General features: G+C 46.4%; 1 protein-coding gene across 1 annotated transcript in view; it reads left to right on the top strand.

Moving 5' to 3' along the window:
• Positions 1–26,538, top strand: part of LOC142579747 (isovaleryl-CoA dehydrogenase, mitochondrial) — a gene marked incomplete in the record, with an annotated part of 92,912 nt that overhangs the window by 20,478 nt on the left and 45,896 nt on the right. The window contains 3 exon segments of the mRNA XM_075690274.1: positions 6,882–7,051; positions 19,398–19,491; positions 25,334–25,470. Coding sequence (XP_075546389.1) covers positions 6,882–7,051; positions 19,398–19,491; positions 25,334–25,470 — 401 coding nt within the window.

Raw genomic sequence — 26,538 nt, 5'->3', positions numbered from 1 at the left:
TTGTCATAGGCTTCGAAGTTCACACTTCTATTACCATTCTGATTGGTACAGAAATTTGCTCATTTGCAGCAAATGTGCTTAATGAAAAGCTAGTCAAAGTGCACATTTTAGTAAAGAGCACATTTAAAGTTAGCCTTTTGAGCATTGAAAAAAAGCTAAGAAAATTTAGAAAATTTCAATATTTACAATAGTTAAATATTTGTGACTATTATTGCATGTATGATACAGCATATTTTTGAACATTTAAGTGCTTAGTTCAGAAATAATCATGTTTAGCACTAGAAAGTCAACTTCACTGTACAATGTTTGTTGCCTATATGTTTCTGACAGCAGTTTGTCAACTCAGAACAAGTGTCTGTCACTTCATAGACATTGCCGGTGTTAACTTAAAGGTAGTACGATGGTCACGCTGGCACTTTTAGGCAATATTGATCGTGAACGGGCTCGACTGTGATCTAAAGTGCCCATGTGACACCAGTATGAAACTATGCTCTTCAAGCTATTCATCATTTGAAATTTGCCTTGGAAATAGCAGATGTTACTCCACGTTTCATGTGCACAATTCATGAGATCACACTAAGCCTTAGTTGTCTTGCAACATTACACTCACTAGGCTCTGGTTGAGGCTTACTGTTAAAAAAAACAATGAATGTATATATTTCCTCTGCGACGAGGTTTATTGTCGTTCACAATGTTGTGGAATTAACGCTAGGTATCTCAAAGCACTGCAAGGGCTGTCCGTAGAACGGGGCTCGCTCGCGATCATGGAACGGTCCTTCGTCTTCCTCTTTAGTCGGCACATACAGGGGCGCGTCCGCTTCATTACAATGCCCGGGAGCGAAGCGTAGCCATCCTGGCGACTCAGGGCACGGAGAAGATGAGCGGGTCGTAATACGGTTTCAGGCGGTGGACATATACTGTCTCTCTCGCCCACGACGACGTAGGTCTGGTGGACACTGTGAGCGGCTCGACGATGTAGTTGACTGGGGAAGTGTCCTCAATGATACGGTATGGACCGTGATAACGCTTCAGGAGTTTGGAAGAAAGGCCAGGAATGTGGGCTGGTATCCAAAGCCACACAAGCGAACCAAGAGCAAAGTCGTGCAGTGGTTGATAAGTACAGTCATGTCTTGTCTTTGATGTTTTTGAGTCTCACTAGTCAGGGCACGTGCCAGCTGACGGCAATCTTCAGCATATTTGGAGACTTCGGAAAGCGGAGTATACTCTGTAGCGTCAGGTTGGTATGGCAGTATGGTGTCCAAGGGGCACGAAGGCTCACGGCCATACACAAGGAAAAAGGGGGAAAAGCCGGCGGTTGCTTGCGTCGCGGTGTTGTATGTGAACGTAACAAAGGGGAGTACGGTGTCCCAGTTGGAGTGGTCGGATGAAATATACATCCGCAACATGTCACCAAGCGTGCGATTGAACCGCTCGGTCAGACCGTTGGTTTGGGGATGGTACGCGGTCGATTTGCGATGAATTATCCTGCACTCAGCGAGGAGAGCTTGGATGCCCTCCGACAGGAAGACATGGCCCCTATCACTCAGTAGTTCTTGGGGAGCACTGTGGCGAAGAACAAAATCGCGAAGGATGAAAAAAACCAATGTCATGGGCGGTCGCTGCTGGCAGAGCTGCAGTCTCAGCGTAGCGAGTAAGGTGATTTACGCCGACAATAATCCACCGATTTCCACACCCGCTGCATGGAAGCGGGCTGTAGAGGTAGATGCCGACACAGTCGAACGGACGAGACATGCTTGGTAGCGGCTGCAACGGTCCTGTGAAACGCTGGGTAGGTGTCTTGCCTTGTTGGCATGTAGTACAAGACCAAATGTACTTTTGCACAAAGTTGTACATGCCTTGCCAATAATAGTGCTGATGCAACCTTGTGTAAGTTTTGAGGACGCCGGCATGAGCGCTTAGAGGATAAGCGTGAAAAGATGCGCAGATGTCAGAGCGCATATGACGAGGTATAGCAAGGAGCCATTTCCGACCGTCAGGCATGTAGTTGCGGTGATATAGAATGTTGTCCCGCACGGAAAAGTAGGTTGCTTGGCGATGCAGTGCTCATGTCGAAGGGACATCAGACGGAGCGGCAAGGTAGTCAAGTAACATTACAAGTGTTGGGTCCTTGCGCTGCTCTGTGAGCATATCAGTGATGGTTAACGGTGACAGGGTGGACGAGGAAGCTGACAAAGACGCCAAATCGGGCGTCAGTGGGGAGCGAGAGAGTGCATCAGCGTCGGAGTGCTTGCGTCCCAAGCGTCCCGATGGGGCTTTGAAGGAAGAAAGCCAACAAAGGGCATGGTGGTCAGTAACCATGGCGAAAGAACGGCCGTAAAGGTATGGGTGAAACTTGCTTAGTGCCCAGATGATCGCTAGGCACTCCTTTTTTGTGACGGAGTAATTTAATTCTGCTTTCTTTAGAGTACGGCTCACATAAGCGACAACATATTCATCATAGCCAGCTTTCCGTTGCGCTAAGACTGCGCCAAGGCCAACTCCGCTGACGTCAGTATGAACTTCCGTGGGAGCATCAGGGTCGTAGTGGCGAAGAATCAGTGGTGAGGTCAACAAGTGGCGCAACTGCTGAAATGCTGCATTACATTCAGGGGACCACGCTGCTATGCCATTACTGGCGGAAAGTAAACTTGTCAAGGGCGCCATGATGGATGCGAAATCGCGTACAAAGTGACGAAAATAGGAACATAAGCCAATAAAACTTCTCAGGGTTTTGATAGACGTAGGCTTTGGGAAGTCTGCAACGGCGCGGAGCTTGTCTGGGTCCAGGAGGACTCCGTCTTTTGAGATAACGTGACCCAAGATGGTTAGCTTGCTCACAGCAAAACGGCACTTTTTGAGGTTAAGCTGTAGGCCGGCAGATGCGCAGGTCAGAACCTCATGCAGGCGAGCGAGGTGTGTCGGAAAATTGGTTGAGAAGATGACGATGTCGTCGAGGTAACATAAACAGGTCTCCCATTTATGGCCGCGAAGGATGGTGTCGATCATACGCTAGAAAGTAGCAGGCGCGTTGCACAACCCGAAGGGCATTATGTTAAACTCGTAGAGGCCATTGGATGTAACGAATGCGGTTTTCGGACGGTCAGGTTCGGCCATTGGAACTTGCCAGTACCCGGAGCATAGATCCAAGGAACTGAAATATTCTGCACCTTGTAAACAGTCTAGAGCATCATCGATCCAAGGCAGTGGATAAACGTCTTTTCTCGTTATCTTGTTTAGGCATCTGTAGTCGCCACAAAAGCGAATGGAGCCATCTTTTTTTCTTACTAATACGACAGGTGAAGACCAAGGACTTTGAGAGGGACGGATGACTGTACGTTTGAGCATGTCGTCCACTTGCTCCATGATGATTCGGCGCTCTTCGGTGGAGACACGATACGGGCGCTGTCGCAAGGGGGAGTGGGAACCGGTGTCGATGGTGTGAGAAATACCAGTGGCACCGCCCAATGATGTCTGATGGCATTCGAAAGAAGAGTGAAACTTGTGAAAGAGAGCGAGAGGTTGGCGGCGATGAGATGGGGAAAGAGCAGGGTCGACGGCGTTTTCAAAACCCACTGAAGGTGATGAGTCTGAGACCGAAGCGATGGCATCAACGTAACGGAGGGAGCCGGTATGAACATCGAGATCGTCAACGTAGTCGACTACCTGGAAGTATCCTACGGTCTCTCCACGCAGTAGGCTGATCGGGTACTGGTAGTAGGTGGTGACCAGCATCACAGTTGACCCAGATGTCATAGTGAGCACGGCAAATGGAAGAACAATGCCCTTGCGCTGAGCAAACACATTGGACGGCGTGAACACTACAGTGGCGTCAGATGCGGCACCAGACGACAGGACAACAGCCATTGGCGACTCAGGGGGTATGGTTGTGTCAGCATCAACAGTGAGTTTGTTGGCAAAGGGATGAGAGCTGGTCAGCAGTGATTCACATAGTGGTAAAAGCGACACTTCTGCACTTGAACAGTCAATGACAGCATGTTGACGTGACAGGAAATCCCAAGCAAGGATGAGGTCGTTAGAGCACGATGGTAGCACGAAACACTCGATTATGTACAGAATGTCGTCGATGACAACACTGGCCATGCATACAGCTGGAGGGTGAATTCGCTGCGCGCTGGCAGTGGCGAGCACCAGGCCAGAGGGAGCTGTAGTCACTTTTCGTAGCTTGTGACGAAGGTTCTCGTGAATGACGGAAACGGCTGCTCCAGTATCGACTAGTGCCACTGCGGGTACTCCCTCTACAAAAACGGTAATAACTTTTTGCGGTGAAGATTGAGGTCTTGAGAACGTCGATGTATTTGCAGTTCTTGCTTCAGGAACTGCACCAGTCAGTTTCCCTCTTCAGTGGGATCTCGACAACGCAGGGGCGAAATCGAACGCCACCGGGGGGAAGGGGAACGCCGAGTTTCCGACCGGCGATCACTGTCAAGATGACGCGGTGAAAATGGAGGTGTGGCGGCATAACATAAACATAAGCATGCCACATGGCCAGCAATGCCGCCGGCGAAGCAGATAGGCCTGTTGTCTTGAGTGCGCTACGTCACGATGGGACGAAAAAATTGTGGTGACAGTCGGGCAACTGGAAATGAAGCCAGGTGCATGGGCGATGAAAAGGAAGCTGTCGGCGCAGGTGGCCATGCAACCGCGGCTGCATAACTGAGCGGCAGCAACGTAGGGTGAGTGGCAAAGTTGGTATGGGACAGCGGCACACTCATAGGACTGGGGGGGGGGGGGGGGGTTGTTGTAGCTGTAGGAAGTGCTTCAGATACCTGAGTCTGGATGGCTTGCTGCAGCGTTAGAGGCAAAGCTGCCGTAGGTGCGTCGCTGTGAGGCAGTAGCAAGAGCTGCCTGGCCACCTCTTCAAGAATAAAATCTTTGATATGCTGCGAGAGGGTTGAATTGGTCATGTCGGTAGAAACCGCGATGCTAGAGACGGAATCGGCATGCTGGATGTTCTGGCGGGTGATGGAATGTTGGTGGCGCAGCTCGTCAAAGCTCTGGCAGAGGTTAATGAGGATGGATACGCTAGTTGGGCTTTTGGCCAGCAACATCTGGAATGCGCTGTCCTCAGTGCCCTTGAGGATATGCTTGATCTTGTCATCCTCTGACATGCTTGGATTTACCCGCTTGCACAAATCGAGAACATCCTCGATGTAGCTGGAGAATGTCTCTCCAGGCTGCTGTGCATGCTGGCGTAGACACTGTTCAGTGCATATCTTACGCACAGCTGGGCGATCAAACACTTTGGCAAAAAAAGTGTAGTCTTAAACGCGAACCAGCTTGTAAAATCGAATTCGTGGTTAAAGCACCAAAGTTTGGCTATGTCGGCGAGGTAGAAAGGCACGTGGGTCAGCTTAGACTGGTCATCCCATTTGTTATGGGCACTTACACGTTCGTAAGATGACAGCCAGTCTTCCACGTCGTGTTCTGCGGTCCCACTGAGAACGGGTGGGTCACGTTGGCGATGGACGCCGGTGCAGATAAGTGACAGCTGGTGGTGCAGGCAACGAGGTGGCGGGACCAGGCATAGTGCAGGGTGATCTTGTTGGCAGGGTTCGAGTGCGGAGCTCCAGGACGAGGCGAAGGATCTCAGCAACCTCCACCAAATGTGACAAGGTTTATTGTTGTTCACGACGTTGTGGAATTAACGCTAGGTATCTCAAGGCACTGCAAGGGCTGTCCGTAGAATGGGGCTCGCTCGCAATCACGGCACGGTCCTTCGTCTTCCTTTTCAGTCTGCACATACACAGGGGCGCATCTGCTTCACTACACCTCATTCTTTTCTTACAACTTAGAAGACCAAAACACTGCCCAAGCAGAATGCCTATTTTACACCAAAGCTGTAAGCCTAAGCTGTAAGCCTAAGCTGTAAGCCTAAGCTGTAAGCTGTAAGTTGGTCGGGACTTTTAGTGGGCTTGTGCTTACCCAAAAACAGTACCACCACCTAGTGTCCATGGCCACTCAGACAGACCTCAAATGGTAGCTGGAAAAGGGCTTTGTCTTTGAGTTTCCACGTAACAGAATTATGTTTTTTCATATATTCAAATTACAATTCAAAGCTATAATGTCTACAGCTTCTGTGTAAGTCATACTTTACAAAGTTTCTGATGCAATTTACATTGGAGAATTCAATTAGTTCAATAAGCCATTTGTGCTTGGTGGAGAGCCTAGAAGAATGAGGATGTATGCTGCACTTCCACACATGTGTATGTGTGCATGATGTACATGTGCACACAATGTGCCTGTCCTTGATGTGTGGGTGCTTTGCCTGTTGCATCTTTTGCGCAATGTGTACTGTGGCTGTAATCATCATTATGACAAACACTGTCCAAAAACAGTACTGCCACATAGCAGCCGCAGCCACTCATACAGACCTCCAACAGCAGCTGGAAAATGACTTTGTCTTTGAGTTTCTGCGTAAATGAATTATGTTTTCTCATGAATATTCAAATTACAATCCAACGCTATATCATGTCTGCAGCTTGTGTGTAAGTCATACTTTATGAATTTCCTGACACAAGTTACTTTGAAAAATTCAATTAGTTCAATAAGGCACTTAGGCTTGGCAGAGGGCCTAGAAGAATGAGGATGTATGCTGCATTTCTGTGCACGTATGTGCGTCCGTGATGTATGCTGCTTGTGGTTGTGCTTGTCTAATATCGGCAACAGCTTCACTGTACATTCACTTTCACAGGGTGGAATGGAGGTGGATTTCTTTTTTTGTTACACCTGTTTACACGGGGAGGTCTGAAGTTGCTTTTAAAGTGATACGAAATCCTGGCAGTATATGGCCTGGAGGAATGAGTTGCTTCATGCTACTTACCTGGTTATCACTTCATAATCTTTGCCTCCGTTCATTGCAGTGGAGTATGGTGGTCTTGGTGCAGGTTACTTGGACCACTGCATCATCAATGAAGAACTTAGCCGTGCTTGTGCTGGTATTGCACTCAGTTATGGTGCCCACTCCAACCTGTGCATCAATCAGATCTATCGTAATGGCACCGAGGAACAGAAAAAGAAGTATCTTCCAAAGGTCAGCATCATTCCCAGTGAGAATATATAGACCTTTTCATCAAGTGAGGAGGAAAGGGCTGGCAACCATAGTGGGGCAAGCCCCTCCTCCTTTGTGGCTTGTGGGTGCCAACACGGTGCTGCTTGAATGTGTTGCCATCGTGTGGAATGGAGCGATTTGGAGATGTCTTAACTAATTCAATGAAATAGCTATCCCATGTCTGTTTACATGAGATCATGGAGGAACCGCTGTGTTTCTTTTGATGCAGGAATAACTACATAAAGTAGAAACCCTTGGCTGCGCAAACGTGCAGCATGTATCATCATCTATGGTGTGTTGTGTGGTTGAAAATCATCTAGTTTCCCACAATATTGTCACGGGGATGTTAGGAGCACCGTAAAAACCGGAATATAGGTCGAACTTCTTTTCATAATACCATTGCGAAAAGTCGACCCTCGTCTTATATACCGGACATTGGCGGAAAAGCTACGGAAGTCTTGCAACAATAGGCGGACGAAGTAAACAGTTGTCATCGCCATCAGCAGCAGCGCGGCATGGCGACATTGTGGCACCGCTATTTTGCATTTCCATTGTCAGAAAGTTATATTGGTTAAAGGCTGCTTTTTCACATTTTGTTTCAAAATGAGCGGCAGCCGACAGTAATTCACCGTCGCCTTCAAGAAAAAGGCGATTGAGTACGCGGAAGCCCACGGCAACCTGGCGGAACAGCGCGAATTTGGAGTATCCGAAAAGAGCTGTCGGTACTGGCAGAGGCAGAAGCAGCGTATTACAACTTGCAGTAACCAAAAGAAAACGTCGTTTCATGGGCGGTCCGTAGCGGACCGCAGAACTAAAAGACAAGGTTGTGGAGTTCGTCCGGGAACTGTGTGTAAGATCGCTGCCGGTGACTGCCGAATGCATCCGTGTGAAAGCGGTAGAGATCGCGTGCGCCTCTGGACTGGGCAGCGAGAAGCACTCGTCATCCGACTCTAGTTCGGACGACTCTGATCAAAGGCGTTGCTCTGATTCGGAGTAGCACTTGCACACTTCGTACCCTTCTGTGTACTGTACACTCGGCCAATTTTTAACAGTATCGCGCCACCATCGACCCGCGTGTTTGTCAGCACCTTATCATGGCACGGAGCGGCGAAATAGCAAAGGTAAGTGCACTTGTACACCTGCACGTATCTCGTTTGTTTCGCCACTCACCACCGTTAATAAGGTGCTGACAAGCATGCGGCTCGATGGTCGCGCGGTACTGTTAAAAACTTGGCCAGGTGCACATGCGAGCAGCATTTAAATAAATACTGTCACCATTGTGCAACCGGCTGAGTCGCATTTGTTTCAAGGTAAGGGTGTCTTTCGGTACTTTTGCCATTGAAAAAGATTTTTTTCATTTTTAGAATTCGTTAGTTGGGGGGATCGACCTATATTCCGGTCCGACCTATAGTCCGGTTTTTACGGTATATAAAGACTGTATTTACAATATATATAGATATATATATATATATATATATGTACGGGATGAGTTAGCGTAGACAAGATGGCTGACCACCAACAACAAGCAGCAGCCAGCGTCTCCGACCTTCTTCCTCTCTCTTCCTTCATCCTTCTGTAACAGGACCCCGGGTGGTGAAGTGCTGTCATGGCGCGTGGCAGGTGAAGAATTGTGAGCAAAGTATGGCTTCAGCCGCGAAACATGCTCAACGTCAACAGGCGTCTGACTTGAGGATGCATCAAAATGTAGCGGCGAAATCTCAAAGTTTACGTTGATAACTTGGTGGAGGACTTCATAAGGCCCCGTGTAGCGAGACAGAAGCTTCTGGGAGAGGCCAACCCGATGACATGGTGACCAGAGCAGCACCCAAGCATCTGGTGCGAACTTAACATTGCGATGGTAGTGGTTGTAATGCTCTTTTTGTATACGCTGTGAGGCTAGTAGACGAGATTGGGCGACTTGACGTGCCATGTGAGCGTGATCGATGACATCACGAGCGTACTCAGTTGCAACACGTGGCACAGAAGGGAGGATGGTGTCAAATGGCAGTGTGGGGTCGTGACCATACAAGAGATAGAAGGGTGAATATCCTGTCGTGTCATGTCGGGACGAGCTATATGCAAATGCCATGTATGCGATCGTGGCATCCCAGTCACGGTGATAGTTGGAGACGTACATCGACAGCATCTCTGATTGTTCGGTTGAGACGCTCCGTAAGACCGTTTGTTTGTGGGTGGTAGGCGGTGAACAGCTTGTGCTCAGTGGCACAAGAGCAGGAGGTTGTCGACAACTTGAGATAAAAACGAGCGGCCGCGGTCTGTAAGTAACTGTCGAGGTGCACCATGGTGGAGAATGACATCATGGAGGAGAAAATCAGCGACGTCAGTTGCGCAACTAGTCGGTAACGCCTTTGTTATCATGTAGCGTGTCACGTAATCAGTAGCGACGACAATCCACTTGTTCCCTCTACTCGTTGTCAGAAAAGGGCCAAGCAGGTCAAGGCATACACGAAAGAACGATTCAGAGGGAACTTCAGTGGGATGGAGTTGTCTGACAGGTGCCAGGGGAGGTTTCTTCCAGCGCTGACACAATTCGCAAGTTGCGACATAACGACGCACAGAACGACAGAGACCCAGCCAGAAGTACCGGTGTTGTACGCAGTTGTACGTACGCAAAACTCCAAGGTGTCCCGCCGTCGGTGCATCATGAAGTTGTTCAAGAACGACGGATCGCAGGTGATGAGGAAGGACAAGGAGCAACTCGGGGCCGTCAGGGTTTATATTGCGGCGGTAGAGGATGCCGTCATGCAGCATGAACATGTGGTATGTGCTGTCGGTGCTGCCAGATTGCACTTCGGCGATGATGGACTGCAAGGATGCGTCGCATTGTTGTTCAGCGCGCATGTCAGTCATGTCAGTCAAAGCCATCACGCAGGTCACCGGATCATGCCCAACAGGATCGGGAGGATCTACGGGGTGACGTGAGAGGCAGTCAGCATCCTTGTGGAGGTGTCCAGTCTTGTAATGGACGCTAAATGAAAATTCCTGGAGATGCAAAGCCCAGCGACCAAGCCGTCCAGTCGGGTCCCGTAGGGAAGATAGCCAGCAGAGTGCGTGGTGGTCTGTGACGACCGAAAACGTGTGGCCGTACAAATATGGCCGGAACTTGGCGACAGCGCAAACTAAAGCCAAGCACTCCTGCTCGGTGATAAGAGTAATTTCTCTCAGTAGGTGACAGCAGGCGCCTGACGTAAGCGATCACGCACTCGGTACCATTCTGGTGTTAAGCAAGAACAGTGCCGATGCCATAACCGCTTGCATCAGTGTGGACTTCGGTCGGTGCAGACAGATCAAAGTGGGCAAGGATGGGAGGGGTGGTCAGAGACCCGATGAGAGCGGCGAACACGTGAACCTGCTCCAGGCCCCATGAGTATGGCGTGTTCCTCTTTAAAAGATCTGTCAAAGGCCGAGCAACGTCGGCAAAGTTTTTGACGAAATGGCGAGAGTAAGAACACAGGCTGACGAAGCAGCGCACGTCAGAAGCAGAACGTGGCACAGGGAAACTGCGTACGGCGCGAGCTTTTTGCGGATCTAGTTGTACACCGGATGCGTCAACGAGGTGTCCCAACACGATGATCTGACAGCACCCGAACTGACACTTGGTGGAGTTCAGTTGAAGGCCGGCTTTTCGGAAGACCGCAAGAATTGCAGCGAGTCGGGTGAGGTGGCAGCCAAATGTTGGAGAAAAAACAATAACGTCGTCAAGGTAACAAAGACAGGTGGTCCATTTGTAGCCCCGCAGAAGAGATTCCATCATACGTTCAAATGTTACAGGAGCATTGCATAGGCCAAAGGGCATGACTTTGAACTGATATAAACCGTCCGGCGTGATAAAGGCCGTTTTCTCGCAGTCCATTTCATCAACTGAAATCTGTCAGTAGCCGGATCGAAGATTGATGGACGAGAAGTATTTAGCTCCGTGCAAGCAGTCCAAGGCGTCATCGATGTGTGGTAGTGGGTAGATGTCTTTTCGCGTGATCTTGTTTGAGTGGCGATAATCGCCGAAAAAATGCTAGGTACCATCTTTCTTTTTCACAAGGACGACAGGTGAAGCCCAAGGGCTGGCGGATGGCTTGATGACCCCTTTACGGAGCATTTTGTCCACTTCTGATTGGATGACTCGACGTTCAGCATGTGATACACGATAAGGACGCCGACGAATAGGATTTGTATCTCCAGTGCTTATACGGTGGTGAACAACAGACGTTTGCCCTAAAGGCCTGTCACCGAAATCAAAGATGTCACTGTACGATTCAAGCAGGAGGCGTATGTCTGTGGCCTGTGCAGAGGTAAGGTCAGGTGCAATCATTTTCGCGAAGTCATCCGTTAAGGAACCAGTGCAATTGGCGTTAATAAGCCACTCTTGGCATACAGACTCTCAACGTCAAATTCGCAATCACTAGAAACGCTGGCCAAGAACATGCAAGCCGGAAGCACTTGAGGGCACAGGCTGAAATTCAGAAGCGGTAAAATGATGTTGTTATTAGTAACCGTGACCTATGTATGCGGAAGAGCAACGTTCCGGTTCAAAAGCACGTCGATGATGGGGTGAAGCACATGTTCACCGTCAGGAACATGTGGCTGAGCGGTCAAAGTGACGTAAGTAACTGCCTCGGGTGACAGATGCACATCTTGAAGCGAGCACAAGTGCGGTGAGGCAGTACTCGGAGCATTGACGAGTTGAGGCAGTTCTAACTGAAGAAAGCCGGTGGCGCAGTCGATGAGAGCAGAATGAATGTATAAAAAGTCGAATCCAAGGATAACGTTGTGAGGGCATTTGTCGATCACAGCAAAGAGAACAGAAGTAGGGCGGCCGGCTATACTTATGCACGCAGTACACATTCCAAGTACAACCAGCACGCCGCCGTCGGCCACACGAAGCACTCTGGCAGCTGCTGGGGTGAGGACTTTCTTTAAACGTCTACGTAGGCTAGCACTCATCACAGATACGTGGGCTCCAGTGTCGACGAGTGCTTGGACAGGTACGCCATCTATTTTAACGTCAATTAAGCTTTTCCTTGTGGGCACAGACAGAGGATCTGCTGCAGTAGTCGGCAATGCAGCACCACCTCCGAGGGCTGCATTTCTTAGTTTTCTGAAGGGGTGTGGCCGAAAGCCACAGGGGACCAAAGGCGACGTGGCTGCTGCAAACGGGAAGATGGGCGACGTGTTTACGGTGAACGAGACTGGTGTCTGCACGGCGATGGTGAGCGGCTGTACCACGTGTTCCGAGCAGAGTTGTCGGCGGTGGGCGAAATACTGCGGGTATTTCCATCAAAACGGCTCAGGTTGATTGGCGTGCCAGGTGTTGAGGGCCACGAGTTGCGACAGTATTGGGTGGCATGGCCAATGCGGCAACAGGTGAAACATATCGGCTGGTCATCTGCAGTTCTCCACTCAGTCGGGTTGCGATAACGTGGAAAGAAGCGTCGGGGTGGAGCAAAAATAGTAGGAGGGCGTTCGTTATCTCTGAGATTGGTGACAGCACACACAGACTGTAAACCAATGTTTTCAAGTTCCTGGCGAATGATGGCTTGTACCAGGGGAACTGAAAATGTGGTAGCATCAGGGGTACGCGAACAGAAAGCTGCGGGCGCCATCACATCCAGTTCATGTCTAACGATTTGCACCACGTTTTCTGATGGCGGCGCATCTGCTGTGCGGGTTGATCTTCACATGTAGACGTTGCGGCAGTATTGGGAAGTCTGGCGAATACTTGGAAGACGCATCGGCTTTTGGCCCGCTCGAATTGTCGGCCCTCTTTAATGATTGCGTCAACTGTAGAGCAGCTCTTGCACAGGAGCAGATTAAATGCGTCATCAGCAATGCCCTTAAGCACGTGCCCAACCTTCTCAGATTCTGGCATGTCATGATCGGCTTTACGACAAAGTGCCAGCACGTCCTGGATGTACGAGACATAGGACTCCGTGGAGGATTGGGCATGGGAGGCCAGTTCCTGCCAGTTGGTTTACGGCCAGTTGGTTTGCCAAACAACTCTGTCAATTTATCTTTGCATTGGTCCCAGCTAGTTAGCTCCTCTTCGTGGTTTTCATACCACACCTTTGCCGTGCCTCTTAGGTAGAACAACACGTTAGCTAGCATAAGCGTAGGGTCGCATCTGTTGATTTCACTCATGGGTTCGTACATGGCCACCCACTCTTGAACGTCGGCGCCATCGGTCCCGCAGAAAGTTCCAGGATCCTTGGGCTGCGCAACGACAACCGAAGGTGACAGCGACGTAGACGGTGACGCTGGAGGCGACAACGACGTTGATCCCGCATGCTCAACGTCATTCATGGTGCGGACGGTGATGCGACATCCTCTGAGGAACTCCGTTTCCAGCCGTGGTACCCCGCACCTCTCACCAATATGTTACGGGGATGTTAGGAGTATATAAAGACTATTTACAATATATATACAGGATGAGTCAGCGTAGACAAGATGGCTGACCACCAACAACACGCAGCAGCCAGCATCTCGCGATCTTCTTCCTCTCTCTTCCTTCATCCTTCCGTAACAATGTTACCTAGAGGGAAGTCTGGCACCGCCATCTATGGGAGTTTCTTAACGGGTGCTGTGCCATCATGGGAATGACGGTATACATGGGTGTATGAGGCTTGTGTTGGCTGGTGTTGATCGAGGCTTCGCCTAAATCGTGCATATTTGGCTACACAGATAATGCATTCTTAAAATAAAATCTTCATCAAAGGTTTTCATTTAGCTGTGTTACATCTTTCAGTGAAGTTTACTCGCCTGCAGTGCATAATCAAGCAAAGAAAAGCAAGAACAGACAACAAACTGTCGCAATGCAAGCCCGTACCTTGTGGTCTGTCCTCCAACTTTAGTGAACTGCTGATACGTTTTATGTTTCATATACCATATTTACTCGATTATAACACGCCCTCGATTGTAACGCACACCCGTTTTCCATTACCTAAAGAAAGAAAAGTCCTTTACAGTACCGTGCACCTGATTCTTTCTTACAGAAATACAACTTCATCTCATTTGGAAAACACAGATTTACTCGCAATACACTAAAGTTGCAATAAATTAAATAAAGTCGCAGTGTCGCCCGAAAGGCTAAGTATCGATTACGATAGCAAATTAGTAGACAGCTATGTGAAAAGTAGGGATAGTAGTTTTATCGGCTGTTTAAACTTTTAAACATTCGCTTACTAACTAAATTAACAAGCATGGTGTCACGCGCGCACAAGTAAGCATGAACACGTCTCACTCAATGACCGTGGAAACTCTTTATCAAAACGCTGGAGTGAAGAAGTAAGGTAGCAGAAGCAGGCGAATTGACCTTTGTGTGGCCTCTCGCTTCGTTGAGAACTAAGCAACAAGAACTCAGCGCGGTGCGCCTAGATGCGTAGAATCTTGTCTCTGCCGCAGATCACTTTCAAGATAGGGGCCGTGCGGCCGCGCTGTACGTAGCAGCCGCTGGTGTAGAACGCTTCTCCTGTTTGCACCAGTCCTGCACGCAAGTTTCGGGAACTCCGAATGTCCGTGATGCGGCCTGATTTCCGTCCGTCTCCGCACACGTGATCGCTTTCCTTTTAATTGTAGCATCGTGATGAACTCGGCACGTCTTTGCAGTCGGCACTTCCATGCTGATAGAGCAAACGCAGAAAACAGGAAGACGGATGGTGCACTAACCTAGGCCAAAGGAAGCATTGCCTAAGCACACGTACTACAGCACATGGTGAAAGCTATGGCAGCTAGGCTCGAAGCATGTACAAGATGGCCATTTTTAAATGCCGATGGCGATATGGTAACGCAGATTTAGGGTTGTACTTGATTCTAACACACACACAATTTTTGGACCTGTTTTATCGGAAAAAAGTGTGCGTTAGATTTGAGTAAATACGGTAATTGTACATCCGAGCAGTAGACCTCATGATCGAATAAAACACATTGTTTTGTGATAAAGTAAAATTGCTTTTGACATGCTGATTTATAGACAATGAACCATTGTGCCAGACAGAATGGTGCTAGTCAGGCGTGCTTTCAAATTGTCCTGGCTTTCTAAGAATGATGCTCATCAGGAGCCATCATATTTCCGCATACTCATGCATACAACAGCGTCGCAGCGCCAGTTTTCTCTCTAGGTAGTATTGTGAGAAAATGGATGTTGCAAACTATTCCAGCTGTTGGTTCCCACTTGACAAACAGCAGTGGTGTCTATGGATTTATTTATTCTATAATATTTACAGCGTGAATAGAAAAAACTGCGCCATCATATGGCTTGGTGTGGCAACTGAAATAACTGTACTCATGCAACTCAATGCAAACTAAACAATGCAAACTAAACAAAGGCTAACTCAATGCAAACCCAAAACATCTAAGCACCAATCACGAGCATACTTGTGTCAGCCACCAGTATCGTTCTCACGCATTTGAAATTTACAGTGAAATACATTTGGCTTCCTGTATGAGGCTGATGGTATGACTCAACACAGCAGTCACTGTGATTGGCAAAGCAACATACGATACAGCAGATTAGTTCTGCGGAATTCTGCAAATTGGAGTGTCCTTGTGCTTAGCATTGTTGATTAATTCACCCTCGTGCTGCGATCTTCTAGCCTCCTGGTTAGCTCAAATGCCAGACTGACTACCCCAGAAAACCATTGGTCCCATGTGTGAATCCTTGACCAGGACTCATTCTTCTTGAACTACGAGGCTTTGTTTCTGAGAAACCTGTGTGTGTTTCCCTCGTAGCTTCATGCTACATATGGGTGGATGTCAATTTTTCATTTTATGAACATATGATATGTAAGCTTGTGCTTTAGCATCGATGTTTTGCCATGTAAAGCAGTAATAACCAATGGACACTGCATTAAAAATATGCGACAGCTCTTAGTGGTGACACGATTCCCCCAGACCAGGTGGGTGCGTCTGGGAGAATGGTCCGAGTAACATAATTTTTTTTTTCTTGCAACTTGTATGGCATGCTGTTATTACTAACCAAAACTATTTTATTCGGGTGCAAACCACGTCTAACGAAGTAGTCGTGCAATGTATCTACAAATAATAGCTTGAATGCTTGCCCTATGAAACAGCAGAACAGCACCCCTGCTGTTATGGTTGTCTTGTATGTTTCTTGAACTGCTCAGGCTAAACAACAGCCTAGATGAACTACAGTGCGAATGTTTCAATAAGGGCACATTCGTGAGATTAATGTTTATAAATAGACATGTGATCTCCAAGGCTTGATGGTACAGGTTAAAACAAATGTGCACATGTCAAACTGCGTGCTCTGTCCTCCTCACTGGCAGCAGAAATTCTGGCCGTGTAGAGTTAAATCACTTCAGTAAGCCTTGCAAAATCATTTCTAACGTAGACAATATCATGTCATACTGAGTGGACTGCACCAGCCCAAACACAACCACCAGCAATTGCTGCCGAGCGTATACCTCGTGCTATGCAACATGGAGCATTCACTCAAGCCAGCGAGGCAGTGAAACCAGCCTGCTCGTAATTGGTGCCGCTGCATACACAATATAGTGGCACACTGGAAAAAACAGTCTGTACAATGGTTTTTCTGTAGTAACGCGCCCTGTTAGTTTTCTCACTGGTACTATTTCAGGCATTCTTGAATTGTAGGCCTTCTTTGTTACGTCTATCTCACATTGACTGTATCTGAGTGTGGGGATGTTTAGTGTTTCCATTGAAGGAGTTACTCCTATTGAGCTCTCAGATGGTAGAAAAGAATGTAGGCACTAAAACTGTTGTAAATGTCATAGCTAATCGGCAAACCAACTTTAATATGAGAAAGGTGTCAAATGAACATGTTTGGGTCCTGACCTGCAGTAAGTTGATGACTCAGTTTGATGCTATTGTGAATTGAGTTAGGCAGGTTAGTCTGGTCCTGCTTATTATTCTGCTTACAATATCCCCTTCAGGTGCTGTGTGTGTAATTGTGCATGCCAAACCAACTAGCCTGCCAACGTGTTCTAACCAAGTTCACTTTTTCCATTGTTTTTCACGATGCTTAACACCAGGTGTATTTTTCAAGTGGCTTGATAGGTGCTTTCCAAGGATGCCACATGTGAAGTTGTTGATGTTCTGATACCTGATGTTCTTGTAGAGTTCTTGCTTGGAGTCCACATTCTGTAACCTTGGCAAAACTAACTGGAGAGTCAATAATTTTTAATCTATTCTGCAGCTGTATGCTTTTCATGATTCTGAAAATGCAAGAAATGAGGCGAAACTAAATTTTCAATGGACAGAATTAATTGCTGCCTGAAGGGGATACGCAGAAATGCCTCATAGTCTATAATGGCCGTAAGCCATAATGAAAAATTGGTGGCTGCTTTGCTTGCTAATTCTTGTAGGTTTGTCAATTTTCAAATGAAGTCTTTTTAGTAACACTAGTATTTTGTTTTTTTGTGTGGCCAAATTTACAATCTACCTTTTGCATGACTAGAGTGTGCATGTGCTGTAATCTAGCAGCAAGTACAGGAACTATTTTGGCAAGCATTGGTGGCTTGTAGAGAAGATGATGCGCAAGGCATGGGGAGCCTGCAACAACATGGCCTAGACGAGAAGTTAATGTGAGTGCAATGGCAGTGTTGTGCTGCTTACGCCAGTGTTTTGGAACAAATCCTTGCAGGCCAGAATTGCTTTCAGTTACGTTCGTGAAACCTGAAAAAATGGGTGCTGAAGAATAGATCACGATTACTGCTCACTGAGGTTAACCAAATATAGAACGCTGCAGGTGTACCAGCATGATTCGTTGGAAGGCAATGCCTTCTAGTTCGGTTTGCTATGCTGCATCGAACAGATGGCAGACATGCAGCACTTAAAGATGTGTATAACACTCATTAATTCCTTGTAATACCAAGGCCTGTAGTGTAAAGCTGTGAAACATACCCAGGTGCCAGAAGTAGAGTTGAACACTCACACTGTAATACAAGTATCATGGCATATTCTATTGCTCTGTTTCATGCAAGGCCCTGCATAGGCACATCCCATTGTGAAATTTGTGCTGGTTCCTCTGGAGTCATATGCCAGAAGAGCGAGGGCACCCATCAGTTGATTGCGATAGCAAGGTTTAGAGTTGCGCTTGAGCTCTTTGGATGGTGTTTTAACAATACGCAGAGGTAACATGTTGGCGCGACTCAGCATTTGGTGCAACTGCTGCTGCATAGCAGAAGCAGCATCCTGCTAGATACCAGGTGCCTCACAATTTTGGCATAATGGGGAACGCCAGCAGTGGCGTTACAGGCATCGCACCTTGATGGTGCAAGCGATGAGACCGCTGGAAAACCGTCGGCATTTTCCAGTGCCCACTGAAAGGATTTGATAGTTTTAGCTTTACATTTACTGTCCATTCTCGTCAGGCCACTGTATTCAGCACTGTGTGGTATGCACACAGCAGCTGCTCAGCAGGAACGCAAATGTGTGTGTGCACAACGATCATGCCAGCAGTGGAAAGCAGAATGCTGCCCTGGTTTTGCTGCAGAGCTGATTGAGCAGACTGTGACAGTGTATCCACTTGACTCCTTCATTTTTGCAACCAAACGCTTTGAATGTCTTTGGAGGCTATCAAGCTGCCAACACCCGGGCTGCACACACAGCATTGCTGCCCTGTCAGCACAACATCAATGGTGCTGCCACTGGTGCGAATGTGCTTTGAATGTCCATATAATTGAACAAGATGATCATTGTAGCAGACTCATGATAGATGCTTGCACTACATTCCTTAAGAATATGATCAGTTTTATTCACATGGGCAGGCAAAATACAGCAGAGCACTCTTATATTACACTATCATCAATGTTGCAATGACAGCATGTTTGCAGGCAGCATTATCTAATGGCGAGAATTTCTGCAGAAAATTTTGTAACAAGGCTGAATGAAAAACTAAAATAGGCTTGGTGCATGTAACGTTTTTTGAACTTTTGGTCCTTGGTCCTTATGTCTCCTAGCCTCATTTATGTTCTGAGCTTTATGTACTGTGCCCTTGATGCACTTGACTGTTCACAGTCAAAGCTTTTAGCTTGATTGTAGAATTGATGTTGTAGGAGGGACAAAATCCTAACCAGGAAGCTTCTTTTGATTCAAAACAAAATTCATTACAATAACTAATGCACATGAAAGCACTCCAGCTCTTCTTGCAGTGTGTGCACCTGTCATTGTGGTGGCTCAATGCCTGCCCTTTTGTTTCTCACGCTGTCCTGATGCAGTGCAAAAGGTGGATTTGATTGCATGGACTTTAAGGCTATATTGAACTTGTTAAATATACTTGTGTAGCAATTTTCAATGTTTAAGGGCAGTAATTCACGTTATGTGCTTTGCTTTGCAGCTGATAAGTGGAGAGTATGTGGGATCACTAGCCATGAGTGAAGCTGGTTCTGGATCTGATGTGGCATCTATGAGTCTCACTGCTGTGAGGGATGGTAAGCACATATTGTTTGCCGTACCTGTGGCTCAGTCTCCATTATCGCAAGTCTGGCTGTGCTTATTCATGCTTCAGATCTTTAATTGGCAGACTAATCCTCAGAAAGCACACATCTTAGGCATGTATGAATAGTGTATTTTGAGTTCAAGGCCAACTCAAAGTGAATAGTGATTTGGGACGAATATTTTCTAATTGAATATTGAATAGCTGTTCACAAAAATGGGTGCAAACTCGTATGCATAGGAATTACTGCATAGTGGAAATAATGACTTGTTCTGTGGAAGAATGAGAGCAACATGTAGTGCAGTAGAACTTGTTAACTGAATGTCAAAGATACAATAAGGTTAACGGATAGCAAAGCGTGGTGCACCTGCCTTTGTGCATGTAGTAAATTAATGAGAACAGAAAAGTAAAACAATGCACAAATTAAAAATGTAGGCTACTGCACTGAATAGGGGAAGTGTAAACAGAAAGTGGTGCCATACCAATCCTTTTGTTTTGATTAGGCATCTTGTTTAATTGGTATAAATAATGCACTGAAGTGGTTTCGTTTTGTGCAGAATGTGTCAGCTACTCGTTAGAAAGAGGATGTCCACATGCCTTAGGGCGACCCAACTTGCTACAAAATGTGGTGCTCCTTTCTGGTAATCATGTATTTGTTGACCAGAAACATTCTTTTTTTTTTAGGTAAGTTGTAAATTTCTCACCTTGCAACGCAGCTGCAGTGAGCTATAACGATGTCACCAGTGGCTATGGCATACCACGCCGTCTTTATATAAGCACTGGCCTTCATCGATGGCGTACAAGCTGCTTGATCAAGACCTACTTCTGAATCGCTAGTGCTCAAACTGAGCATACTGTTCTTCACGTAGCATTTCTTAAGTGCCAAGCCATAATGTGCCTCACACATAGTCGCAGTTGTAGAATGCAGATAACTCCACAAGTGGTTTCTGGCATTCCAGCATCGCAAAGTATGGAGTTCAGCCCGTATTAAAAAAAAAAATAGAATGAAGTCTTGTTCGATCATTTTAACGCAATGCAAGACTGCTTAACTAACAAAATATGTTGTCTGGCAAGCACTCAATCTCGCTTGGTAAGTTCTTTGCCATGTATCCGACACAATCTACGTGCGTATTGGCAGCTAATTGGCCCGATCTTTGCACTTTACGAAATACATGCTGCTTATGCCCTGCTGTTTCCTCTGTAAAGAAACAACAACAACAACAAAAAAAAACGGACGTTTTTTTGCCGCTATATTAGGGTCCGTTGTAACGAGAGTTGACTGTATATGTACAAATCGAATAGTAGATATTTGATTTGCGAATTGAATTATTCAAACGATAACTATTTGCTTCGATTCGGTGATATTCGTTATTCGCACACCCCTAGTAGTAAGCGTCGTTCCCTGCTGTTGTAATTATTATTATACCTCTGAACTTTTGGCTCATACCTACTGTGGGCATTTAGCTGTTGCTTCTGTTAGAATGCGCACTGCCCTTCATTCTTCTCACCTCTCCCCTATTAACCCATCATCTAAACCTTTTGACAAGGCTAGCACAATGCTGCTTCAACTACTGCACCAACCCACGCATCAGTGATATCATGTGACACCCCCCTTATTTTCGTTACTTACAGAGATTACTTGTAAACATACCCTACGCCAAAAATTCTGGTATGATTTTTGAATTTGTCACGTTAAAAGATGGTATAATTCATTATTTGTTGCACATTTGAGGAATTGTGGTGACATATCGTGATTATGAAGTTGGTGGCTATCGTACAGAGCAAAAAAAGGGAGGCAGAACGTTTGTGCCATTTCTCCTTTCCGACCTTGTAACAAGTGGAGTTGCAGAATTTTCATATAATTTTTTTACTGCTTCAAAATTGTTCCTCATTAGCAGTGTGACAATACCAAACAAGAGCACTCAAATTGAATGCAGCTGAATCTTGATTTTGACACGCGTACGTTGCTTACCTTTTTCCGGTGGCTGTTTTTCACTGACTAACCGCTGTTGCATCACTAGACGCAAAACGCGCCTTCATGTAAATGCACTTTCTGAAATGTTGTCACTGATTCGGTAGCGAAAGAATCTTGCCTAATAATATTTGCGTGCATGACACGAATACTAATGGGTTACACTCTAAAATGTGCGCAAGTGCCAGCAATTATGCTGGAATTTACAATGAGGCATGTATAGTACGAAGGTCATCTGATAAGTGTGGTAAAAAGCAATTAAAAATACCATATTTTCGAAAAACAACATTTTATTTTTCAACGTAGTTCTCTTCCAGCTACACACACCTCTTCCAGCAGTGTTCCGATTTTTTAATCCCCTCTGAAAGAAAAGGATGGCTCGAGGCCCTTGAAGTAGCGATTTACCACTACAATACCCTCTTCATCTGAAGAAAATTTCTTTCCACCCAGCCAATTCCTCAGGTTTGGAAAGAGAAAAAAGTCGCATGGGGCCAAATTCTGAGAACAAGGGGGATGAGGCACAACCTCGAAGCCTAACGTGTGCAATTTGGCCATTGCAACAAGCAATCTGTGGCGTGGAGCATTATTTTGGTGAAAAAGGAGTTTTTTCCGTGCTAACCCAGGTCATTTAGTGAGCACTTCTTTTTTCAGTTGATCTAGGAGCATTGCATAGTATGGTCCTGTTATTGTCTTGCCATTTTGTAAATAGTCTGCAAAGATTATTTCTCTTGAGTGCCAAAAGACAGTTGCCATCACCTTTTCAGCTGAACCTTTGTCTTTGCCTTTTTTGGAACATTTTCATCAGGCCCGGTCCATTGCTTTGACTGCTGTTTAGACTCTGGAGTGTAATGATGTATCCACACCTTGTCGACTCTCACAAATCGATGCCAAAAGTCCTGCGGATTGCGATCAAACATCGATAAACACTGCTTCGAGATGTCTGCCCTCGTGTGCCTTTAGTTGATCGTCAGCAGTTGTGGCACCCAACATGCGCAGACCTTCTTCATCCGCAATTTCTCATGAAGAATGTTGTGAACTCTAACTGCCGAGATGCCTACATTTAGCTATCCCATGAATTTTCGATATCATTTCTGGCGTGGTGACCTTCACTGGATACCTAGGACGTGCTTCATCTTGCGTCGAAGTTCGGCGACGTTTGAATTAATTTATCCAGTATTAAATGGTCTTCAGTAATGGTGTAGAGTCTCCATGAATTTCGCTCAACTCGGCTTTAATTTGTGCAGCCATCTAGTGTTTTAAATAAAAATGTTTGATCACTGCTCGAAATTCACCTTTTTCTATTTTGGCAGGAATCACTACACAGCTCAGTGCCAATAGCTGTCAGAAGCTTACTAACTGTTGGTACCAGCGTAAACAAGTTCTGCTGTCATATGATGGGTGCTTCTCGCGCGCCACCTAGAAGAAAACATAATTGTAGCGCCATCTCTTGTATTTTTACCATACTTATGAAATGACTCTCGTAAATAGCTGATGCACTTCTACCCGTAGATCAAATTTTGACAACTTATAACTGTGCTGGTCGCTGCTGTTGTGCTTTGAATGTTTTGCTACAAGTTCGTCTAATAAGGAGTTAAATACAGCCTAGGCCACTTATAATGTAACTGTTTATAGTCCAGAACTGGCTACAACATGGCCTTTTCTGACTCCCATTTATCCTCCCATAGAACATGCATATGCATACCGCTTACAGTGCAGCTGCACGAGACGAAATACCGGTTATAATATGGTTTCCACAGGAAAATCGCACTGACAAGAGCCATAGCGAGCATGCCTCTCAACAAGGTGTGCTGGCTGATGGGAGGGACGAGCAATGAGGGCGATGCGAAGGAGGAGGAGGAGCATGAGACGAGGAGCGAGCGAGCGAATGAATCAACTGGAAAAAGGAAAAATTACTGGCTCTCGCATAATTGAAAGTAGATGTAAGCATGGAATGGCAACCGGCCAAGCAGATCGGTTAGAGATGATACTAGCCACAATATTAAAATGGATGTAGTGCATGTTTGCAAAGGCACACCTCACCACACCACACCAGACCATAGTGTGCACTGGTCCACATGGACACTGCCAAACTAGAAGAAGAAAACCGGTTGAAGGTGGCATGACAGGCAGTGAAAGATGCCAGGGAGACAGAGTGCACTGCTTAGCTAGAAGAGGAAAATCACTTGAAGGAGGCGCCGTGCAGCGTGTTGACATCTCTTGAGGGGACGCAATACCCGCGCCGCAGAACTCACGGACTGCTGGCATTCAAAAGAGCAAAGCCAACCCTGTCTCAGCGCTAAAAGATGAGAATGGTGCATGGTGAGAATGGTGAATGGTGCCCTGTATCTGCCTCTTGAATGTCGCTATTGGAATTGACATATAAAACTTAAGTGTACTCGAACTTGCAGCTTGAGTGATATTGTGAACAAACATTAGGAAGAACTCGGAAGCAATATATTTTTTGTAACTTGCTTGGGCAGTAACTAGCATATGTAATGTGGTCCCTGTACAAAGGGTTGGGGGCCAGAGACTGCATTTTCTTACCTTGATAGTTTTGACTGGTTGCCTGGATGATCTTCTTTTATTCTCGCAACTTGCCCGGATGTTCTTGTTAGAGGGCCGGGATAACAGCTCTGGCTTTTGGCTCAACATCACTTGAAGGTTGCTGACAACGGGAGCTAAAAGCATTTCATGCTTAAAATGCGGCAGCAGCGCGATGTGCACGCGCGGTGATTGCCTAGGCAACGGAGGAACCTTTTGCTTGGCTGCTTATCAATGATGTGCTCTGCACTGAACCCAGCTTCAGTTTCTGTGCACTCATCGCGATGCACGTTGTCGTGATGTGCAGATATCAAGCGTGCAACCTTGACTGCTGTCAGATTACGCAGCCTCCCACAAATTTAATTTGGAGCTATTAGGCTTTATGTGCACATGTGAGCTTCCACTGTACCTACCAGTGTGCTCACATACAGACTTTGTAGGCGTGAGCAATAGTTGCCGTGGCTGACCGCCCAAGAGACCAAACTCTCCTTTGCATGCACTGCTGTCAATTCAGACCATGCGCCTGATCGCATGTCCAGTCTCTCTGTAATCGTCTACGGGTACCAACATATCAAGGGTGAGCTCGTTTCCTGTGATGGCATGCCGCCCAACACCTCTGCAGGCTAGGCCTAACCAACGTGCCTCATCGGCGACTGAAGTTGTAATTTGGTGCCTTGTCAATGGAGGGCATTGCAGTGGCTATACAGCGCATGGAAGGTGGATAAACCACCTTGATAACGATAGTGAGGGCACAGGGAACACTCGAAGGGTGGCAACTTTGTCCGCGGTCGCTGTGTCTTAAACACAGAGCATACACCGATCGGTCCAAGAAATCAGACGAGAGACTGTATTGCATCTCAGATTTCGGTCGCCGCCATTTTCTTTAAAATTATTATTACTTCGTCTGCTTAATGGGAAGACAGCAGGTACTTGGAATTAACCTTTAAACGTTCCTAAGTTTAAACGGATGCAAAACTCCCGGTCGCATTCTTCGATTCTCGGATACGCGCGGCTGCTTGCATGGTCTACATGTTTTGCACATGTTCAGCCTTTGAACGCTGTTTGGTTATAGTGAGGTACTGCTTACAGTGCATACATTCGTGATTCCAGTGACTTACACTATAAGCGGTCTGTGCTGTACATTTTTTTACCGTAAAGTGATTGTGTGTAACAGTCTCAATTGAGCAAGGTCCTTGTACATTGTGTGCACACCACGTAATAAGATGAAAAGAAACTCGGCCTTGAAAGATTTTGTCCTTTGTATGTGTGGTTCCATGTAGTATAAATCTTGCTGCATTGCCTGACCTTTAGGTTTATGTTTCAGGTGACCACTACATCCTAAATGGCACTAAGTTCTGGATAACGAATGGTGCGCTTGCTGATGTTGTGTTTGTCTACGCCCGCACAAATCCACTTGCAGATAAGCCCCAGCATGGCATTAGTGCATTCATTGTTGAAAAGGTGAGGCAATTATGAGTGTGTTCTATGGTATATTTATTACTTCAACCAGTGTGGATATTACTGTCATGAGATTTTGGTAGCTCAGTGATATTGTCATGAATCGAGTAAGAAACCTACTGTTGGTACTCAGTCTCATAGTAATCTGGCAATGGAGCGTAACCTACATAGTGTGCTTTGATGCTTGAGGCTCCGCTCATTACTAGAGACCGAGTGTTTAGGCACTAAAAATGCTGTTTTCGGCACCTCTAACAGGCACTAAAGCTATCATTTAAAGGGGCGCGAAACACCTTTTGAATATTGTAAGAAAACGTTGCTGATCTGTATAAGAGGCTCCTGTGAACATGTGAGCCAAATATTGTTGCGGCGCATGCAGCAGGAAAATTACAAAAATCCTGTCAAAAACAGCGAAACATAGTTTGCTCTTGCTACTGCAATATCATCATGCAGCAGCATTACAAGCAGCTGCTTTACAACTGATTTACATTGTAACTGATTTACAAGAACATTTTCAGTAATACGATTGCTAATTTTGAGTTAAATAAGTGAAACATATATATATATATATATATATATATATATATATATATATATGTCTGTGATCTGAGAAAGACAGAAAAATTATTTCATCTTTGCACTGCCGGTCTACACGTGACAGTTGTGCCTAGCTGTGTCTGCTGTGATATAGCAGCAGCATGCTGCGTAAGCGTAGTCTACCGCGGCTGCCACGGGGTGCAACGACAAGCCCTCTTGCTGGCGAGACACTGAAGTTTTGGACGGGGGCCCCAGGCTTCCCCCACTCTGTGTAGCTTCCAGCATGCTAACGAAAACAAAAAGGGAAAGAAATCCACGTATTGGTGCAGTAACTCTGCGTATACTTGGAAGAGTTGAAAAAATGTTGTGGCATGAGATTTATGAGACAACATCCTTTAATAGTGAGGCCATTCAATGGTTAGTTATAAAAGTGTTCCAAGGCCCTTTTAAGGCATATATAGGTTCCAAATACTGTCCTTTAGGCATGTATAGGCTCAATTAATAAGAACTTCCACTGTGCATCTGAGGATAAATACA

The sequence above is a fragment of the Dermacentor variabilis genome, chromosome 1 (genome assembly GCF_050947875.1).
Source record: "Dermacentor variabilis isolate Ectoservices chromosome 1, ASM5094787v1, whole genome shotgun sequence".
NCBI lineage: Eukaryota > Metazoa > Arthropoda > Arachnida > Ixodida > Ixodidae > Dermacentor > Dermacentor variabilis.
This window is presented reverse-complemented; position numbering and strand designations above follow the sequence as displayed.